Source organism: Bombus vancouverensis, unplaced genomic scaffold, assembly GCF_051014615.1.
Source record: "Bombus vancouverensis nearcticus unplaced genomic scaffold, iyBomVanc1_principal scaffold0075, whole genome shotgun sequence".
In the NCBI taxonomy this organism is placed as follows: Eukaryota; Metazoa; Arthropoda; class Insecta; order Hymenoptera; family Apidae; genus Bombus; species Bombus vancouverensis.
This window is the reverse complement of record NW_027468966.1, coordinates 118,236-140,461: the sequence shown is the minus strand read 5'-3', so window position 1 is coordinate 140,461 and position 22,226 is coordinate 118,236. Positions and strand designations below refer to the sequence as shown.

The 22,226-nt window shown below is 34.9% G+C and overlaps 2 protein-coding genes and 1 long non-coding RNA gene across 3 annotated transcripts; 1 reads left to right on the top strand and 2 right to left on the bottom strand.

Annotated features, from left to right (window-relative positions):
* Nucleotides 1-178: 178 nt before the first annotated feature.
* LOC143305007 (organic cation transporter protein-like) lies at nucleotides 179-7,666 on the bottom strand. The gene is made up of 9 exons (XM_076627564.1): nucleotides 7,525-7,666; nucleotides 4,504-4,699; nucleotides 3,916-4,174; nucleotides 2,755-2,947; nucleotides 2,543-2,648; nucleotides 1,707-1,810; nucleotides 1,427-1,641; nucleotides 856-1,031; nucleotides 179-397 (listed from the first exon to the last, which is right to left on the bottom strand). The coding sequence occupies exons 1-9, from the start codon at nucleotides 7,578-7,580 to the stop codon at nucleotides 179-181; spliced, it is 1,524 nt and encodes a 507-aa protein (XP_076483679.1). The 5' UTR covers nucleotides 7,581-7,666.
* On the top strand, nucleotides 2,680-4,700 carry LOC143305008 (uncharacterized). Its single transcript, XR_013061681.1, has 3 exons — nucleotides 2,680-2,816; nucleotides 3,034-3,138; nucleotides 3,942-4,700. It is a non-coding gene; the product is annotated as an uncharacterized LOC143305008 (long non-coding RNA).
* Nucleotides 7,667-13,041: 5,375 nt separating the features above from the next.
* LOC143305016 (carcinine transporter-like) lies at nucleotides 13,042-15,173 on the bottom strand. The gene is made up of 2 exons (XM_076627572.1): nucleotides 14,826-15,173; nucleotides 13,042-13,993 (listed from the first exon to the last, which is right to left on the bottom strand). Exons 1-2 carry the CDS (start codon nucleotides 15,041-15,043, stop codon nucleotides 13,813-13,815), a joined length of 399 nt encoding a protein of 132 aa, XP_076483687.1. The 5' UTR covers nucleotides 15,044-15,173; the 3' UTR covers nucleotides 13,042-13,812.
* Between the last annotated feature and the right edge of the window lie 7,053 nt (nucleotides 15,174-22,226).

Genomic DNA, 22,226 nt, shown 5'->3' with positions numbered 1-22,226 from the left:
CAAATTCTTAAACGTAAACGATAAAAATAAAAATTAATGTAGGAGAATAGAAAAATATGTTCCGATTTTTTCTCGTACAAAAATCGTCAGACTGATCCGCTTGTAATATTGTTACTTCTAAAAAAACACGAATCCTCCTTCGTGTTTTTTAATTGAATTAGTATTAAAAATCAGATAATTATCGTTCACAGGAGTGATAGTGTTGATGTCCATTGAAGTGTGTCTTATGGTAGCAAGGCAACGACCAGAAATGTTGGTCCCTTCCGAATTCTTCGCCTTGCTTGATAGTCTGAGGAAGATTCTGGCCGACAGTTTCCGGCAGGAACAAAACCAGTGCAGCGCCAAAAAAGGACACCGTGCTGATAATGAGCATTGGAAATCCCTCCCAAATTGCAGCCTAATGAACAAATATTAATTTATATGAGCAAAGGTTAAATACCATGAAAATCTGGTCAAAGTATTTCTCATTTAAAAAGTTTCATTAGAATGTTTCAACCAATATAGTTTCATATCTTAAGTTATTCCATCATTTTTTATTTTAAATTTCAATTTTTTGATTAAAGATCAGTTAAAGAAAAGCGTTGGTTGCAACTTCCAAAACGGGCTTTCTAGAAAGTGAGAAATATTTTGATCAGATTTTTATAATATTTAATTTCTTCAGGAAACAACTTGTTTTAAGGTAAGAAAAAAACTATTTTACATTTTCATGAGAAAATTTACATGAGAACTTTTTCATAATTTCTAATAGCGCTTATTGTATCTTTTGGAATAAATTAAAGAGAAGTTGAACGTGGATGTACTTAGCGGTGTTTCAAAAATGTTGTAACAACAATAGTAGTATAAATATTTATTTACCGAGTCAGTGATATATGGCGCCAAAGAGTGTGCAACTATTCCGAAAATATGAATGAAAGATACGCCCTGCGATCTGACTGGCGTGGGCAGAAGTTCTGCTGCATACTGAAGACCAACATTGGCTGCCATGTTCAGACAGAATCGCGACAATATTGACATTACTAATTTCGCGAGCACTGGGGAATAAATTAAAAAATACAAAATTAATCCTGGATACACAATACTTGATTGTAAGTTTAATTAAAAATATAGTCCGATCGAAGCTTAATCAAAATCAAATTAAAATTTCACACAAACTTTAAACTTCTATAAATCTCCAAATTCTAGAAAACCAACATATAGAAAATTATTGCTTCTAAAATGTGCACACCTCTTTCAATTTCGCCACTAAATTAATTCCTAATAATTCCTAAATTCTAGTTCCATCAAAATAATTATTTTCCAAGATTAATACCTTCGAAGTTACCAAAATTCTTTTACATTCATCATAAACTTAATTTCAGATTTTTCTCAATAATACGTCATTATAATCGTTTTAATTTTACTTTAATAAACAGATCGATATATTTACTGGAATGCAGCATAAGTTCAGCGATACTGAGTCCACAGGTCATTGCCATCGTGAGAAATCCGCAGAGTCTACGACCCCATCGGTCGAGCAACAGGGCGAGTAATAACCCAGCTGGAAGTTCTGTGGCACAGGCGATCGAGAACGACACGAACACCGAGCTCTGGATAAGTTTTAATGAATACACGTGACCGTCGAACGGGATCAGGGTGAAACACCTACAAGATTGTATCGGTTATTTATGAAGGTTTTCTCGCAACATGAACTCGTATCTTATACTTGCCAGCATGCAACTAGAAGAATAGTGTTTCTCGCCAACCGTGGCGTTCTGAACAGATCGAGCAGCGTCGCTGATTCTTGAATTTTGTCAGGTGCCTCCATGTTACTCTGCAAGAATTTATTTCGAGAATAATTAACGAAAGATATAATACGAGTCGTGCCTTTAGCCCTTACACAGTTCAAAATTCATAACACACTGAAAAGAAATTTTATTTTCATTTTATTCGTCATTAATAGATAGCACGAACAGTGGCACTTTGCATTCTGTTTTATGGAATTAGTCGGCATGGCTTTTGATATCGAGATTTATTAATATAATGGGTGGTTGGTTGATTAAATACTTTTCTGATCCGAAATACAGTCGGGAACAAAACTAAGTGGATTAGTGGAGAAAATGTAAAAATTCATTTCAATCATTTGCTGAACTACCTGCATACTATTAGAAGGAAATATAATAAATAAAACTCAAGTATATGAGGCTGATACTAATTTGATTATACTTTCTTCACATCTATTTCCATTAACTATAGCAGCTTATTTTTATCCCCGATTGTACTTGTAAATTGTAAATATTTTATAATTTCTATATAAATTCCCAGATTTACTTCAAATTTTGTACGAGATCGATATAATACCACAATGGAATCGCGACAGTCAAGTTTCATTTCATATTTCATTTTTCATCGCGTTTCATTTTTAAAACCTGTCTATGCATGTTAAAATACATTCGCGAGTCTGTGTGTTTTCGACGTGAATCAAATATATCTGTCAGCACAGATTCAAGTACTGTACCGTATGATTTCGCGTAAGCTTTCTAGAATTCTATTTGATCGAACTTACGACGAATATATCGCAAATACGCGAGTCTGGATTTCTACGATTGATCCTAGCTATTCTCCGTAGTTTCTCAACAACCTTGTCCATCATCCCGCTGGAAACGTACCAACTTGAACAGAGCAAATACGAGTGATATGGATCGATAAGTAAATTTGCATAAATCTCAAAGCGCAAGTTGGGAATTCGAATAATCGAACGATTAGGAGTTTACTTACCGGGCGCTCTCGGGAAGAATCCACGGTGTGATAGCGACAGATAACAGCGGTATGGCAGTAACGTAAGTAAAATATCTCCAGTTCGCGATATAATAGGCTATCCATGGTAAAATTGTACTGGCCACTGCGAAGTATACGCCAAAGGCGATATTCACGACCAACGTTCGTTTCGAAACAGCCATATATTCGAGAACTGTGGGATAATTGATCATCGATGACTCTCGGAATAACTGATTATTATATCAAGATACTTAACGACGATTATTCTTTATGTTGCAGTAATAGAACATGGAAGATTTATCGAGTGAAACCGGTTATTATTAATATGGAGCGATTGATGACGAGCCGAATGAACGATACCATCAACATAATTGTAGGATAATTGTAAGATTATAAATATAATTCCGATTTTAAATTAATCCGTTTACTCTGCAAACGTGAATGTTCCGAGTTTGAGCTGGTCCGTATAACAAAAAGCGCTACATAATGCACGTGTTTTGCTTCTAACGTATTTAAACGAATTACGTGTTGAAAATTTTGTGATAATTTTCATTTCGAACGAATATACAGAGTGGTTGGTAACTGGTGGTACAAGCGGAAAGGGGGTGATTCTACGCGAAAAAAGAAGTCGAAAATATAGAATAAAAATTTTTCGTTCGAGGCTTTGTTTTCGAGAAAATCGACTTTGAATTTTCGCTCGATACGCGTGCACTTTATCGCGTCTCGTTATAACGGATCTCACTGTAGATCGTTGTCTCGATGGAAGAATTAAAAAAAAAATTTGTATTCTATATTTTCGACTTCTTTCCGCTTGTACCACCAGTTACCAACCACCTTGTATAACTCGATTTAAGAATATCAAGATATAACTATCCTCGACGACATGAAAATCGATGAAACGATCTTTAACAATAACAAAATCAATATATTCATCTCTGGTGGTGGCAAAAGCTCTTGAATCAAGAACTCGAACCGTATAGTTCAATCGAGTACAGCAACGTCAAAATTATCTTCGAGGAACAATTCATCAAAAATTTCTCACGCAACATCATCTTTCACGTAATAGAAACATTGACTTCATACTAACGTTATCTCTCGCGTGACTGAAACATTGGCTTATCGGTCGAACCTCTCGCACTTTCTACTTCGTAGAAGGCTTACCGATAATCAGAGGAATGTTGATACAGTTATCGAACGCCAGTCCAGTGAGAAACCTACAGACGGCGAATGACCAAAAACTATTTGCGCTGGCAGTGAAAATGGAGGCAAAAAGGGCGATACCATTGCAGAACATTAAAGCTGGGATACGACCCTTGTGATCGGCGATCCAACCGACTAGGAAACCACCGATGATGGATCCGCAGAAGAAGATGGCCTGCGCCGTTGATACGAGGTATTCTCGGTCGCATACCCAATCTAGCTAATCACCAAGGTTAAGAGTTAGTCAGCGAAAAACCAGATTCATATTTTTCAGAATATAATTTTAATCCTGCTGCGGTCTTCGAATTTTTATATCTCGATTCTGCTCGCAGTTCGATGAATGAAAGAGTTCTTTAGGCTCTGAAAAAAACGTTCGCGTAAAATCGGAACGAGGAATTATCCGTATTAACAATTATCGTCTTATACTTTCTTTAAACTTAAGAAATTTACTATAACAAGATTAGATTAGATCGGAAATGACCCAAAGAACGCAGCAGAAGTGTAAGAATTTCGAAGCATGCGATTCAGACAACGATGTGAATACTTCACCTCAGTTCCTATACTAGGATATGGAATCTGCGTAAAATTATACTCCCATTGAGTACATTTTATCGTTTTGTTTGTTTGGAAGCCCGATGAGCTCAGGCTCTTATCGCTCTTCAACAGCTCTGTGAAGTTTACGTCCTTCCGTTGACATTGTTCGTAATAGGGATAAACGTTCGTCACTGGAATCGCTATCTTAATCCTAAACACCCCATACGATAGATGATTGATCATTTTAATTATTAAAATAAGAACCAAAGTCCAGACAGAGTAATCCAAAAATATCTTGTATCTTATCGTGAAATTTTTCTACAATATTTTCTAATAATTTTCGAAATGTTCGAAAATTCGAGAAATTCCAGAAATCGCGATCGTTTCTCGTTGCTCTTTGTTCAAAATATCGATCACGATTAATCAGGCACTACCAACCACATCCACTAATATCACTGTCAGATCGATTAACAGCAAGTTATGAAATTAGTAATTAAGGGCACCCTCGATCAAACCATTTTTCTCTCTCAACGTCACACTAAATCATGTCAAATGTATCTTTCCGTCCCAAATGTCGTCGACTAACTTCCAACGAACAAAATGTCTCAATACACTAAATTCGATAACTTCGTGTTCTTTGTGGAGATAACCGAAGAATTTTTCCGTTATTGTAGCATTTTCGTTGCTGCTTCTTAATTTAAAAGTAAAGAAATAAAATTAGTTTGAAAAAGCAATTAAAGTAATTCACGTGGGTTTCTTTGAAGACGGCGGAAAATCGATGATAAAACGAAATAGAAATAGAAATAAAATAAAATAAAGTCTGCGATTAAACGAATAATTAATACATGTTATTTCGAAAAGGAAATTGGCGATAAAATAGGCGAAAAACAGTTTCTATTAAAAAGGTTATACGAATAATCAACGCAGTTTGCTTCGAAGCAAAATTAGAATTGGCAATCGAGCGAATGATTGACGATTTATTTGGAAAAGTTAGCGGAATCAATGACTAAACAAGCGAGATTTCGTTAAACATACGATTTCCATCGTAAAGAAAGAAAAAGTAGATTTGTTGATTACACGAATAATCGCTGCAGTTTATCTCAAAGAAGAAATAGCGCGGATGGTCAAACAGGCGAGAAACAAGGTTTCTCCGGGAAAAGAAAATAAAATAGCTGATCGAGTAAATAGTAAATACAATTTACCTTGAGAAAGAAGCAGACTCGAGCGATCAACACTGTTTCCCTCGAAGAAACGCTAAAATTAATGGTCAAACAATCAAAGTAAGTAATTTTTCTCGAGGATAAAGTAGGATCAGTAGTTAAATCAACAAGATTGGTACAGCTTCCCTTCAAGAGACACTATGATCAATATTTATACAGGCAGTCACGGAATCTCCCTTTCGACTGATCCAATCATTGAGTGAAACGATTGTATTCGATGAAATTTTCCTCGAAGATGAAGCAGAGTCGCAGATCCTTACGTAAACAACCGATCAAGTTTCCACGGCAATAAACCTAAATTCCCTGGCTAATTGAAAATATAAAGGAGACACGACCACATTTCCATTTAAAGAAATGCAATTGTTAGTTAAACAACGATAGGATTTTCTTATTCGAAAAGAGAGGAGAAAAACGTCCGATGTTCACGAAGTCTTGTACAAATATGATGAAATAAGCTTGCTTAACGAAGACGAACACGATACTCGGTGACACGTGTTTGCCAATAAAAAAGGAGAGAATCGAAGAGAAACGGAACCAAAGGAAGAAACGTTGATTGACAGTGGAACCGGCGAAACTAGAAATAGTTTGGAAAACACGATTTTCCGATCGCGGACATCGAGGACCACGTGCTCGCGTCGCCATTGATCGAACTCCATTTAGGTTTGCGGCAAATCGTCGCAACAGCGACGTTGGTAGAACAGAGACACAGAGTTCTTCTGTCTCACAAAAAGCAAGGTGCATACATATGTATTTCCTTGTTTCTCCAAAGCATAGTGGCGCCACGCCGGAAACCGGTTGTCCGAAGCCAGCCATACTTTTCAATGGTGTTGAAATGAATTGTATTGTCGTCTTGTCGCGTACTAAAATTGCGATATATGGACGGTGTTAAAAATTGACGTTGAAACACAACTGATTTTTGCAATTTAAATAACGAATGTATTGAAACGAATTCAGTGGATTTTTCAGGTAAATTTGTCGTTTGTTTTACCGGGTTTGATCTTGGATCGACTCTAGCATATTTTTCATATTTAATTGAAATGGGGAATTGCGTTATGTTATTTGTTGATACTCTGTAGGTTAGAAATGTTAGCATCGTTATTTTAGAATTAATATTTACAAAAGGCATAAATGTAATTGAATTCTAAAGAGGATTAATTAAGAATGCTCAAGCTTTTTGTGAGATTGGTTTTTTCTTGCAAGCTACCTCTATAAATTAGACCTCTCCTGAAGGGACACGTAGTTTCGTCAACCGGTTTCTTCTAACAAGATTCGTAGAATTAGCTTTTTGCGAAGGGACTGATTTATGAATATTGTTTCTTCTGAAAAGACTGCTTTGTTACCATAAAAAATCAAGGACAGGTTTTCGTAGTTTATATTCACCGAAATATTCACACACACAATAATTTCGAACAGTACGATTAACAAATTACTAGATATGTCTGTACAAATTTCACCTTACGCTCGAAGATACAAGCAAAGCGAAAATTAAATTTCCAAAATCAAATATCAAGAACAGTAAATAACTATATGCAGAATATTCTTCTAGCGAAAGACAGACAGTCTCTACTCAGTATGTACATACGAAGAGAAAGATACACATTACATTCCAAACACATGTCCAAACACAGGAATGACCTCGTAACTTACATAACACCACAACTAAAGAAATTACACCATATAACATTGAATGTGACGGATGTAATATGGCACATCAATTATCGAACAAAAAGTTTCATAAAATTCAAATTAAAAGAAATATGGGATCGCGAAACACACAACGGGTGTGCATAAGTTATGTACGTAACTTCCAACTTACACACATGCAATAGGTTTAACCGTTACTGGCGTTGGTAATAACAGAAGCACAGTCATGGATCCGTTACCATGTCTAGCGTTGTTTCAACGAGTTTCATTCCCACTTGATTTAGTGTCGCTCCTAACCGCTGATTCACGCAACAGAGAAGGATAAAATGAACCACGACAGATATACAATTACATACTTACGTACTATATGGTTCAAAGTCTATAAATAATATTGTAGACGGTATAATTAGAGGCCTTCTGTACTATTTCCGCACGCAGTAACGTCCTAAACGTATACACGGAAAACTTTAAATCGTGGCACAATTGAAGCCAGAAGAAATTTTAAAGTGAGCTAAAAAATGAAAAACAAGCCGAAGATTCAAGAATAACAGAATTACACTGGAAACTCTATTTGGGTGGGGGGGGGGGTGCGTTTGAAAATCGATTGCGTATTACGCGGTAGGTAGTAGTTGACTGATATGATTGGAGTAATAAATGTCATTACGGATTATTTGATATCACTTTTGAATAAAACTTTTTGAATAAAATTCAATGTCAAGATTTATTCATTATCGATACTTATCTTGTTTACAGTAGATTGTAGAATCGAGATATTCTGTTCGTAATTTTTTATGAAAATGTTCTTTGCTTTGATGAAGAATTTTTATTTTTAAAATGATATAAATGTGATATCTCGACGATATAAACGATGATTTTCTTTATCTGTATATAAACTAAGCAACTTCTAGTTTTATAGATTTTTACACAAAGTTCGTCAAAATCATACGTAAGAAATATTTTCTTTAGATCTTGTACCGATTTACTGAATTACATATAGTAAATCATGCTAATATTTAATAACTAAATATAACTAGATATAAGTAATTATATTAAATAACAAACGGGATCACAATATTGTTTATGGGTACAGAGACCTTAGAAAAATTATGATCGTAGTCACGTAATTACATTGGTTCCTCAAGAATCCTGTCTACCTTGATAGATCATTAAGCAACGTGACTGGAATCGCATTGCGTCGTCGAAGGAAAATTTTTTATCTTTACTTTGTTGTATGAAAATGCTTTCACTGACTGTGTAGAGGTCGGATTGAGGGAAATCTGTGTTCGCTTCTGGTTTCCATAACAGTAGAACGATGGATCTTGAACAATAGATACATTTCTGTTATGTATTATAAACACGTAACTGAAGAGAATTCCATAATATTACCCAAAAACAGTTCATTCAATTTTAATTTCTGACTAGAAGAGACGAGAAATTCGCTAATGGAAAATTTTCATTTTTAAAATGCTTTACATTTATTAATACTCTTTTTTCGAAAACGATACTTATCGTACCATCTAATACTCAAAGATCAAAGCCTATCACAGTTTTCTGTTCCATCTTTTTTAAATGCTTAAAATATTAAACCTAAATTTAATATTTTTTATCATTTTATTAACACGAAATCTGTTATTAATTATTTACTGTAATATTGTACAAATATTTCAGTCTTCATTTTGCCATACTAATACATAATGATCGTGATCTATCTTGATCATCTATCTTTTCCAAACTGATAATGTATTCCTTCATGGAATTTACCAGTTTCACTTCCTTATTGTTCATTTATCACCTAGTATCGGTAACACATCATGTTATACGTGTTTCGTCGGCAAAACAAACAGAACTAAAGGATCTAAGAATCGCTCAGTAAGTAACAATGCGATTATGGCTGATTTCAGACAATCTGCGGCATTAAATTTTCTCACGTTGTCTCGTAACGATCGTGATTTTCCTTCTGATCCTTCAGATTAAACGTCCTTGAACATCGTTAACTAAATCATGAATTTATAACGAACCCCATTTTTCATTATTTTTTAACAAGATTCCAAAAGATATGAAAAGTAGACAAAACGGAGAGTTTATCTGAACATAATATTTATCGAATAAATCGAAATTTTATTACACGTATTTAAATATTTAAATAATCTATCATTCGAATGTGTAATTTGTAATTATAAAATTTTATAATTCGTAAACTCGTAGAAGGCAATTAAAAACTCATGAATACACAAGTGTGTGTCACTTCATGTATGTACTTGTTGTATCGGGTATTTATGACATTCAAATAATAATATCTACATTTAGCTTTCGAAAATTAACTTGCTAATACGAAGCGTATTTACCTTCATATTTTATAATAAATTTAATTATTTCGTTAGCAATGAAACATGTGCGTCTCGCAGAAATGTAAAAAATCGTAGACAAATATAATGTTCCTAGTTTTACTTAACTTCTTAATTTTATTTACAATGATTATTGTAACGAAGTGTCTTCAAGTGGCAATAACTCAAATTTAATCCAATTTTTACGAACGCATAATCAAACTCGAATTTTATTCTTTAAGATATAGTTCATTCGAGTAACTCTGAAACGTAATTAATTAAAGCTTAGAAACGAAAGATTAAAAACATTTAATCCCCAATGGTGTATCTATTCCACTCTATATTAATATTAAAAAAACATACAAATCGGCGTCAAAAGATGTCAATATTTACAATCATAAAAATCGCCACGTTAAATCATCTTTTCATCTACTAATCCCACTCATAACAGCACACTCACCAAACAAACTATCAATGATCGCAAACGAGTCACAATGCCTTTCACATTTTACGTAAGCAAAAAAAGAATACAACGATCGTGATAGAAACTTTACAAGTGTCCCATTTACATATGTGCGTGTCTGTGTCAAGACTGCAATCAGTAAGATTAATCTCGTCTGTCGTCGACAGCATGCTTCTCCGCAACCTTACTAGTTGGCACCGAATAATGGTACAATCGTCTCGTAACATGTATGATCGATAACTCGTCACGCTAGAGGGGCATATTCATTACTCGTCGCTTCAGATTGCATCACGTTAATATTAATTAGCGACAGAAACTACGATAAAGGTCGCGAACTCTCGTATGTTGAACCTTAACATTGGGGCAGTGAACGATATTTATGGAATAGAGATGATATAGCACTGCACGTACGTAGCTGTGCGCATAGCATCGGATTCCATTGACTGTTAAGGGAATTAAAATGAGAAGAGAGAAGAATTTTCCATAACGATGCTACTAAACGGTATCGAGAAGAATCATTTCGTCGATGGTCTACAATAAAAGATTATAATACGTACTTGAGGCGGATAAGTCTCCTACGTGAAAATTACATTGAAGAAGAAGAAGAGAAAGAGAGCGATATAGAACCATGCGTTCCTTCAAGAAAAAAGAAGAAAAAAACCGACTAGATGAAGTAAGTAATTCGCAAAAATATAACGTATCGTACCTTCGTGACTTTCCATACGAAAGTCGTATTCAGCTCTCCGCGGCTCACCGAATTAAAAAAAAAAAATCGTGTTTGTAAGTGTGCTTTAGATACCGAAAAAAACAAGTTTTAAAAATCATGTGACAAGCGCATTTTTAAATCTGAGACGTTATCCTCTTTTGTTCTCCCGCCCCTGCCTTTTCTACGCCCGTCGAGATCGAATTCTCGCGATATTTTGCAATTCGTAGCTGCCTCTTTGGCACGAACAATTAATGTCACGTTTTTAGAGGATCAGACGCTGAAACTATTAAGAGCTGCTCGTCAGAATATTCCTTTTAATCTTTCACACGATGTAAACTTCCGTGGTAATCGACTTTGAAGTTTATTATCTCGTAATCTTTTCATCGAATTTTAATCCTTTTAGGCTTAAATCTGCCGAGTTTCTGAGCACTGCGTACACATGCAAGCAAAATTTCTCTGAGAAGCGGAAAACTTCGAAATTTTTGTATTTATCTATAACGGCATTGTTTTGCATTTGTATTTGTATTTATCTAAATTTCAAGAATGTCTGAAAGTTGCGAAAATTAAGACATCGATATTTTCTTGGTTGCTTGTGGTAGCTGGTATGGCAAAGTAAGTGTACGAAATTTCTGGGATCTATGGGAAAATTCTCGTTTAGCAGTTACGCGTAGGAAAACTTTCAGAAGCAATCGTAATTAATAAATTGACAGTGGAAAAAGTAATTGGCCGATCGCGAATGGTTTTTCCACGCTTATTATAGCTTTAAATCGCGTTACATCTACAATTAGTCTTGAATTGTACCTCCGTAAAAACAAAAACATGTTTCTCCACTGTAACAGCACGAACGACTCCCACGCATACGTCGAATACTCGCTGCGATTCGAATTCCAGGTATTTGTAGCTCGACGATATTTCTCGAAACACTCTGAAATTGGAATATTCTTCGCGCATTTCTAAGATTCTCCAAGAAGAGATTTCAAGCACTTCTAGGGAGAAATTTCTTGGAAGATTATCTCTGTACTCTTTATGAACATAACGTGAACTTGGCATTATAATATACAGCATGTTGAATGCTGAAATTATCGATTTTATATACAGATTGTTACGACCGTTCGCGGAGAGACGTTGTTGGAATAAACTGTGATTTATAACTTGTTATATCGGTGTCTTATTCAATTCAATAACGCACACAAATACAAAGGAAGGGTATTGCAGATTTATGGAGATTATGGAGAAAGATATTAAATTTGTCGACGCCGCGAAATAGTCGTTCCCCTGTTTCGGTTAAGACAACAGAGGTGGTTTAATGAATGTAACACTGTATTAACAGGTTAACATAGAATGATATATTTTACAATAATATGATGAATATGTTACAGAAATTTGACTCGACTTTATGATATCTCTAGATAAATTCGTTTGCTCGTCAGATTTGTCGAAGTGTCACGTTTGACTCGTCAGAAGGAACTGATCCCCTTCGATTATTCCTTTGTCTCATTTGGAAGATGACCCCCACTATGCTCGGGTCACGCCACCGCTCGCGCCTATGATCACGTATGCCTCTTCTTGCGTGAAAAACGTAACGGTCAAAAATCGACGTTTCTAGAGCTCGCTGCTTGGCAACAACTATGCTCTCGTCGATACATTGTATATGATCCGACGGGCAGATAGGGCGGTCTGCCTGCGACACTGTAGGGCCGCGAGCGACGGTTAGAAAATACAGCCTATGGTAAGCCTCGTGGCGTAACACAGATTTTACGTTAATTTTATTCGAAAGATTTAGGTCAAATTTTTCCTTCGAAGAAGATTTTTCTGTCTTCAAAAGCGATTTTCCATCATTAATCGAAATATCATTTTTGCAATGGCTTGCTAGTGGGATTACGTGTTAAAACGTTCAGCTTTAAAGAGGATTATGTCCATCTCGGCGAGACTAGGCTCTCTAAAAATTGATGAATCCTGTACAGACAATATCTATAGTAAGCAACGCGTCGTCAAAACTTCAAAATATTATTACCCCGCTTTTACGTCGCAGATGTCGACAAAAATATTAATGAGATTTCCTAAGATAATCTCATACTTATTTATATCGTTAATTCAATCGACTAAGGAACAAGTGGTGAAGAACTATTAGCAGAATCCAGGGAAGGTTTTACTGGCAAGTTTTATTACAAAACATCTAAGAACGATTTACATCATAATAAAAACAATCGCGCTATCTCGTCGCGTGACATGCGCACGAGGTCTCTGCGATTGCTAATCGATCTACAAATACTTACACGTACATATGTACAAAACTCGTGGCCATACACCACGTTGTCCATATTATTTTCATCTCGTTAATATATTTTGTATATTTATGATGTTATTATTTTACTAGTATAACGATTATTGCACTATATTCTATAAGATGGAGCTTTTGTACGAACAATTTCAGGAACTTTTATAACAAAGGAAAGTACTAATTTTTAACATTAACTACCCACGACAATTTACGACAATTATTTTAACCTACGTTCTTACTCTAATTTTTATTCGCTCGCCTAATAATTGAATTTTTAATCAATCATTGTTGATGAAAAATCGCGATGATAATTGCATTGCGGATCTCTATGCAAATGCATATTTTCGTGGATACAATAATACAATTGAAAGATTTGATACAATCGAAAGGACTTGGGCAAAAGTATGTTTCTATCCATTAAATATCATCGATAGTGCTGTACATTTGGATATTTTACAAAATTTTGCGTCATACGCATTCTATAAATTTTCGTATCTTCGAATCACCCATAATTGCATAAAAATCCGCTGTTTTGTGATAATGAATATTAATGACGGTGGAATTTAAGATTACTGGATTCAGTAACTTGTCTTACTCTAATACATGTATTGCACGTTTTTGGAAGACTAAAGATTCTTTGCTCGAGATCAACGCGACAAATATTGTACTTCGTGGTGAACGTTTCGCTACAGCCTTTCGACCTCTGTGATCGAGTTTTCGCTTTTCCTCGATTTTATACTCGATCTCCGTAGCATGCTACTCCTTAAAGGTTCACCGCGAAGCGACGCTCTCATCGAATTCCTCGCACTGCATCTAGAAAATGATCGGAACATGGCGACCGGTGGTGTCTCCTCGTCCTCGCGTTTCCTGTCAAAACATTGTGTTACGACCGTTCGCGGAGAGACGCGGCCGCTAGGAGAACGCGTCAGCCAGAGTCGTAAATTCTCGCTACGATCATGTTAATCGACGCCGCGAAATAGTCGTTCCCCTGTTTCGTTTAGGATAACAGAGGTGGTTTAATGAATGTAACACTGTATTAACAGGTTAACATAGAACAATATATTTTACAATAATCTGATGAAGATGTTATAGAAATTTGACTCGACTTTGATCTCTAGATAAATTCGTTTGCTATGTTCGGTGTGTCACGTTTGACTCGTCAGAAGGAACTGCCCGCCCTTCGATTATTTTCGTCTTTTCTGGAAGGCGACCCCCACTACTTTCGCATCACGCCACATTCTTTTACGCGAGGTAAAATAACGGCCACGAGTCGACGTTTCTGGAGGTCGCCCTGCTTAATGAACCATGCGCTTGCCACTACAATGTTTGTTTGCCGGGCAGCCGCGACGATCCGTCTGCGATGTTGTAGGACCGCGAGCGACGGTTAGAAAATACAGCCTGTTGTACGCCTCGTGGCGTAACACATTGCGTTTAAAAATATTGAATCCAATCGCTTAAAGATTTGAATAACTTCCCAACTCGATCCTTCTCTTCTGTTCAAAAGATTTAAAAAGCATTTGAAGAAAGAAGATAGTCCAGTTTTCTTTTGAGAGATTTAACAGATTTTAAGAAGAAAGTAATACGAAAGCATACGAAGATGTAGATCTAATAGAATGCTTGAGAATCTTGAACTTGGAGCTTGAAGATCTGTGAATATCTTTGAAAAAAGGAGACCGAAAGTTCCTTTATATGATTTTACCTTCCGATACAAGGTACATCCCACATCTTCTGATCTTTTCCAAAATCCTCGCCGTCCTGCAGCGTCTGCGGAAGATCCTTATTCAATGTTTCCGGCAAAAAGAGAGTCAGAAGACCGCCCATAATTCCGAGTGTGCCCAGCACAAGAAGAGGTAGGAACGAGGACACAACATTGAGATAGACTACGAAGGGTGCGAGGATACTAGCAACGTATCCCATTATATGTATCAAAGCTACACCCTGAGCTCTAACCACAGTTGGTTATACTTCAGCCGCATATTGGAGACCGATATTGTATGAAATGTTTATCCAAAATCTACCGAGAATTGCCAGAGAAGCTGTATATATACCTGAAAAAAAATTTTAGCATTAGTTTTTAATTCTAATTTTTTATGAAATAATTTTAGAAAATTTTAAGGAATAAAAAGGGAAGAAATTATTTTATCTGTCTGTAATTTGTCTGGTTGTCTGCAATAGTTGATACAAGCATTTGCTCAGCTTAATATAAGCGTGCTTAGCTCTAAGCTAAGCACAAGCAATAAGCTTCTTATCTATAAAACGTTAATCTAGCCAATTTGAATCTAAGGGATTGTATTATGGATTACGGCTACTGAAAGCCATATAGCACTGCTGGAGCGCTGAAGCCCATCATTTTGAGGACTATTGCCAACGCCCTTTGATATATGCGGAAATACGAAGCGATCTTATGATCAAAGCAGTAGAAGGGGAAATAAAATATCTTTACAACGGATACATGATAGGGCTTGGAAACTATTCTAGCAATGTAGCAAATAATCTACAAGCATTTGCATGTTATAAATATTCCAAAATATACATTTTCTTCCTTTCAAAAAGCACAATGTTATACGAATGAAAAATATTCGTCTGATTAAGTCAAAATTATCGACTTAGGTTATTTAGAAGATTGATCGGTAATATAGAAGGGTGAATATATAAAAACGAAATGTACGAACTATTGGAAACGGCAGAAGCCCAGATGCTGAAGATACCAGAAATGACGAGGGAACCACACGCCAGCCATCTTCTGCCCCATCGATCAAGAACGAGCGTGAGGAACGTGTCAGCAGGCAGCTCGGTTGCTGCAGCAATCGTGAACGTAACAAACACGTCCAGGCCTAAATTATCGACGTTTCGTACGTGACCATCGAACACCAAAGAAATCGCCATCCTATATTTCGTAAAACAATTTCATATGATAAAGAAAAGCACGCTATCATATTTCATGTGAGAAGCAAATTCCTTGCTTCAGAAATGAAGTATTTTTAGACAAAAGATATAAAACTGTTCGTGAGATTTTTACAAGATACAATTCCGATTTTACGTCAATCTATTTGATATCTGTTTAATAGCGATACGAACCAAATAACAATAAATAGAATCGTGATATTCCGTAGTCGTGGCGTTCTAAATAGATCCAACACGGAGTACGTTTTGTCTGCTTCCTCCTCTTTGTAGATTCTGGCACAGGTTTCCTGTTATTAGCAAATTTTTAACTAGTTAATGTCGTTTGTCTGTTTTTCTTACAAATTTATGTGAATCTGTTATGTGTACAAAGATTACGATAAAATCCGGAAGAAAGTTTATGTTATATTTGTATGAGACGATCCTTTCGAAATAGTTTACTTGGACGTTCGCAAATTTTTTCATTTTACTTTATAAAACATCAAACCTCTGAAAGTCGATTATCTCCTTATATCGTACATTAATGTTAATATTGCCATGATCTATTCATAGACTGAGCAGTTTCCAAATGTTTAATCTATTTGTATAAAAATTTTCAAAGATAAAAACAATATACAAATTCAATAAATAACATTACAGAAATAGACAATAACAGACAATAACAGAAATTGACAGCAATTTATCGCTGGCAATTTAGGTGATGAATAAGATATAAAATTACTAGGTTGTAAACAAATTTTCATTACGTAAAAGACCCAATTAGACTTCTATTCAAAGAAAATGATTATATGATATGCTTAAAGGCATATAAATTGGTATTTATAGAACGCACATAAAGCAGGAAAGATCATAAAAGTAGAAAATACGGAAAAGATTGCGGTAATCGGTTTATTTACCCGGAATCGTCTATAGATGTCATCGGGCACCTTGGTGCCGTTGATTCGCTCGAATTTACCAAGGATTTTAATGGCCCTGTCTATCTGACCTTGACTGACCAGCCATCGAGCGCTTTCCGGTATCAACCATGGCGTACCTACGGCTAGAACAAAAGGAACTGAGGTGACAATACAGGTCATCCTCCAGTCGGCCAAATAATAGGCGATTCAGGGTAGAATGCAAGTTGCAAATGTGAAGAATATTGCGATCGACATATTCGCCACGAATGTCATCCACTTTGGTCCAACGTATTCTAATACTGGAATAAAAAACATAATATTTAGAAGAATCATCTGTGAAAGAAATATTCTGTGAATAAAGAATGGAACAATATATTAGGTTGTCGCAGAAATTTCTTTCGTCTCGTAAGGAGATAATAGACGCATACTATTTTTTGTTTTATATTATTTTATTGAATTATATTCATTGGGACAAAATAGATCATACGTAATTCAATAAAATAATATAAAACGAAAGAAACTTTTGGGGCAACTTAACGCAATATGAAGAAGAAAAATTTGAGTTACAAATATATAAAAAGTAGATATACAATATATAGATTAATTTAACAAACGTGTTTAGTTCTACGATTAAATCGTGTTTAGATCTAATAACAAGGACTTTAATAATTTCCCGATGATTGTTCAAGCCCATTTAAATTTCCGTAAGTGTTTCGATACTTATCGACAAGAATACGTTTCTATTTACGAATTATACAGGGTGGTTGGTAACTGGTGGTACACGCGGAAAGGGGATGATTCTACGTGAAAAAAGAAGTCGAAAATATAGAATAAAAATTTTTCGTTTGAGGCTTTGTTTTCGAGAAAATCGACTTTGAATTTTCGCTCGGTACGCGTGCACTTTATCACGTCTCGTTATAACGGATCTCACTGTAGATCGTTGTCTCAATTGACGTTATTTTTAAAATTTTTTAAATTTTTAAATTTTTAAATTTTTAAATTTTTAAATTTTTAAATTTTTAAATTTTTAAATTTTTAAATTTTTAAATTTTTAAATTTTTAAATTTTTAAATTTTTAAATTTTTAAATTTTTAAATTTTTATTCTATATTTTCGACTTCTTTTTTCGCGTAGAATCACCCCCTTTCCGCTTGTACCACCAATTACCAATCACCCTGTATTTCTTAAAGATACAAAAGGTAGAATCACGCGTAACTAGCAATATCATAAATTAACTGTGAATAAACGGATCGTTAGAGTCAAAGGATCATTTACATAATTCAAACACGAGCGTGTGTTACCTTGTTAAGCTATTTATGGTAGATATTGAAAGATCGATAAGCCTGAGATACATATTTATGTCGAAACGAACATTCTCTACGGAAAGTCGAGTCTAATTCGATGAAAACAATTGACTTCCTGAACGAACATATCGATATATATCCACAGTGCAATGACAAGTAAATATTACTCTATTTTCGTACAAGAAAACAGATTAAAACGATGAGAAGTTATCTTGAACAATTGAACTGACCTTCGCGATGAATGAATCTCGCAATTTCACGAATACGTAGACGAAATTAATGTCTGGTGCGTATACGTCCAATAAATTAGAAACGCAAGGTTGTAACTCTTTAATCGTATAACAGGACAAGATGCGATAAACACGTGGAAATATATCATAGTGAACAACGTCTATTTGTAGTTGCCGTAAAATAGGGAGTAATTGCTCTTAATGAAGCAACCGTGTTAGCCATTTAATAGTGGCTTGCTTCTAATCCGGAATCACCTTCAATTAGTTGTAACTAGTGGCTTCCTGATAATTACCGCTCAGTGGTTGTTTCTTTTTTTTTTTTTTTTTTTTGCTTTATTATAATTGCGATGCTCGAACCATGTTTACCATGGAACTCGCTTCCTTATTTAAAATCACTTTGTACCATTGATCTTTACTTTTCATGCTTCATAATGAACCAATTAGAATTCATAATAAACCAAAATGACGAACGTTCGTTTAAATCACGAGTTTCAGATATTTCTATTCTCTAAAATTACCTGAATTAATTTTTATTAAATAAAATAGCTATAGGATAATTCCACAAATCAGATATTTTGAGCAAATATCTCGGAATTTCCTGTTTAATTCGCCGTAAATTTTCCCAATACGCTCTGGACCTCCTACATATATATAACGTGTCTATACATAACTGTTAATTCATCATTTTCTCGTAATCCTAACAAACAATGCTTAAAAACTTTAACTACATTTTGGATTATTATCTCGCACGAATAAATTTTAAGCTATTAATCGCTTTCCTGAAAATCTGGGTTGGTTATCAGCTTCGGTACGAGACCATCGAGTAACTCCGGTACGCATGAACGGAAATAATCTCCCAGTTATATCCAAATGTTTAATAATTTTCTACATAGAAATTTAATGAAAAACAAGAATAGAAGAACCTCGCATTACAAAAATCAACTTCCATGAAATCTAAATATTATTTATGCTGTCTGTAATTTTCAACATCTTCTTTCGCAAATCATCATCACCATCATCATCATCACCATCATCATCATCACCATTGCGACAGCCATTCTAAAATATATGTATCATTAATTTAATAGAAAATAAGAGTAGAAGAACCTCACGTTATAAAAATCAATATTCATAAAACCAACAAAATATCGTTTTTTAAATATATGTATCATTCAGTTTGTATTGCCTTTACAACGCGTAGATAGGGCGAGGAGATCTCTTCTGAAGACGAGATATTATTCTCATAGAAAGGATACAGAAAGGAGAAGAAGACGTAAAGAAGCTTCTCTGAGACCACTCGTTTCATCACTTCGCCTCTCAAGGTTTACTGCCTTTAACATTACATTATTCGCGCAGAAAAAGTATTCGCTTTTCTCCCAGCTGTTTCCGTCACCCTGTTATTTCATATCGTGTTACCGCTCGATCAAAAGCGACAACTCATTTATTGTAAACGAAGATTCCGTGCGGCACAGTTAGCAAAGATAAATTACAGACGATCGTATTAATAATAATAATCTGACCGATATCTCGCAATGCGACCAATCGATAAACGCGAGCACCGTCCAACGCAAGGACGTTGTTAACGTTTCGAAACTGATTAACGTTCGTTCTCTTCTTTCTTTTCTTTCGTTTCTTCCTTCTCGCCTGTTGGCTCGTAAAAGTATCTTAGCATTTATAGACATTTTTTATTTATTTATATTTATTATATATGATGGTATCATAATTAGTACAACAAAGTATTATTACGTTTCTGTTATATATTCATGAATATATTGGAATTTCATTAGGATCGTAATAAAGTCATATAATAATTATATCGAATATGACGTCAGAATGATAAATACGGTTATTATAATGCAGAGTTTCAATTAAGTAAATTTAAAAATCTATATACAAGATACAAAATTATTTAGCGTAATTATATATTTCACAGTAATTACAAAAATATTTAATTATAAAAATAGTCAAACATTTATTATATTAATAAATCCCGATATTTGATAACCATTTATTACATGTTTAAGATAACTATTTATGCTGTATATTTGTACTAAATAAATGTTTGCATTAAATATCTCGTAACTTCTATGTGCATCTTCAGAAATGCTTCAAACTTTACCAATATAATCATTACAATGCTAATGAAATTTCAGAATGTTTTATATAACACATATTCTACATACATGTAGTATCGTGGACGAAAGGCCTGGGAAATATCGGGCGAACTATGAACAATGTCGCGAGAGCCGAGGCGCCGTCGGGCCCATCAATGTGTCATCGGTCTTTTCAAGTGCATAGTTTCGTGGAAAAGACCTACGTGACCCTGGCTACGAGCGTCTGCAGAACACGTGTGCGGTGGGCCTAGGAAAAGGGCAATAGAATGCGACAACAGTGAGTCGAGAAACAGTGTGCGAGTCGAGAAACAGAGTGCGAGTCGAAAAGCACAGAGTGCGAGTCGAGGAGCCGAGTGCGAGTCGAGCGGAGACGGAGGTTGCGAGTGGCGTTGCCGAGAGAGTGTGGATTGCGCTGTGTTCTGTACGTTTGGTATGAATAGTTCAAGTTAAGCCACAATCGTCTTCTCTGTCTGATTAACATCTCTATTGTCCACTCTTTGTGAACATATTACATCACGATATTACATACATATAATTTTTCTGTGGCAAATATGTAAATGCTTTTATAAACTACTAGGTTTATACGCTTTGCAGTCTCATATTTTCCTCCCACTGTTAGCATTATCTGCAGTTTGTATGTGAGTTGTATGAAGTTGATCGAATTCTACGCTTTCAACGAGCTGGTCGAGTGAGGTTCTGCTTGAATAAGTTATAAATCCTGGCAGGAAGAAAGGCACGTGTTATTGATATCGACTGGTTAGCTGGAATGTTGAATAGGAATTTAAAGAACCAACTCAAACTTTATCGATAATAAAATATGGAAAATATGACTGCAAATAATACGTGAAAAATAATGGAAATATTCTATAGGATATTTGAATGTTTATTAGAGAATTTTAATAATAATATGGAACATAAAGAAGAAAGAAATTCGATGATACTAAATAATGATGATACTGAAAATTTCAGTGATTTTTATTAATATAAAATTAACATTAATATAAATAAAAACAAAATCTATTATAAATGATATAGACGAACTTTTTAACTAAATATCGTTAGAAAGAAAAGTGACACAAGTATACATACGAAACAATACAAAAAATCCGCATCTATCTAGAGAAATTTGTTATGAATTTCAAAGTCTGTATAAATACGTATACTAATACATAAAGCTTCTAAAGCTCTAAAGTTTTAATGTTTAAAAAAAAGTACAAAAATATTTCTATTAAAATATATATGATATTTTCCACGGTATTTTCTACGCAGTTTCTACAATTAAGGATTTCCTCGTTCCCATCGATTTTCCTCTAGTTGTGAGACCCTCGGATAATCACGTCCCTTTCATTTTATCTTCGCTACGCTCGATTATAAATACGGAACTGAATATAGAATTATTTGCAAATCAATGAATCCGATGATGTAATTTGTTACGCGCTCGAAACGAATTAGTATCACTTATCTTAGTTTCAATCAATACCTCACTTTCTCAAGTCATTGATTAAAATACGATTTACACTCGTACAGATCGAGCCTTCTTTCTCAATATTTCCGTCGAATATTCGTGATCAATCGTTTAATCGACCTTGATAATTAGAATAGAAATAAGAAAATTCGAACGCCAAATCATTAACGAACCAGCCACTTGCTCACGAA

Coding starts and splice junctions, on each gene's coding strand:
- LOC143305007 (XM_076627564.1), bottom strand. CDS start 7,580: ATGACTGTGCTTCTGTTATTACCAACGCCAGTAACGGTTAAACCTATT. Junction 2,948..3,915: donor CAACATTCCTCTGATTATCG/GTAAGCCTTCTA, acceptor ATTATCCCACAG/TTCTCGAATATATGGCTGTT. Junction 1,032..1,426: donor TGAACTTATGCTGCATTCCA/GTAAATATATCG, acceptor TTTATTCCCCAG/TGCTCGCGAAATTAGTAATG.
- LOC143305016 (XM_076627572.1), bottom strand. CDS start 15,043: ATGGGATACGTTGCTAGTATCCTCGCACCCTTCGTAGTCTATCTCAAT. Junction 13,994..14,825: donor GATGTACCTTGTATCGGAAG/GTAAAATCATAT, acceptor ATGTTTTGACAG/GAAACGCGAGGACGAGGAGA.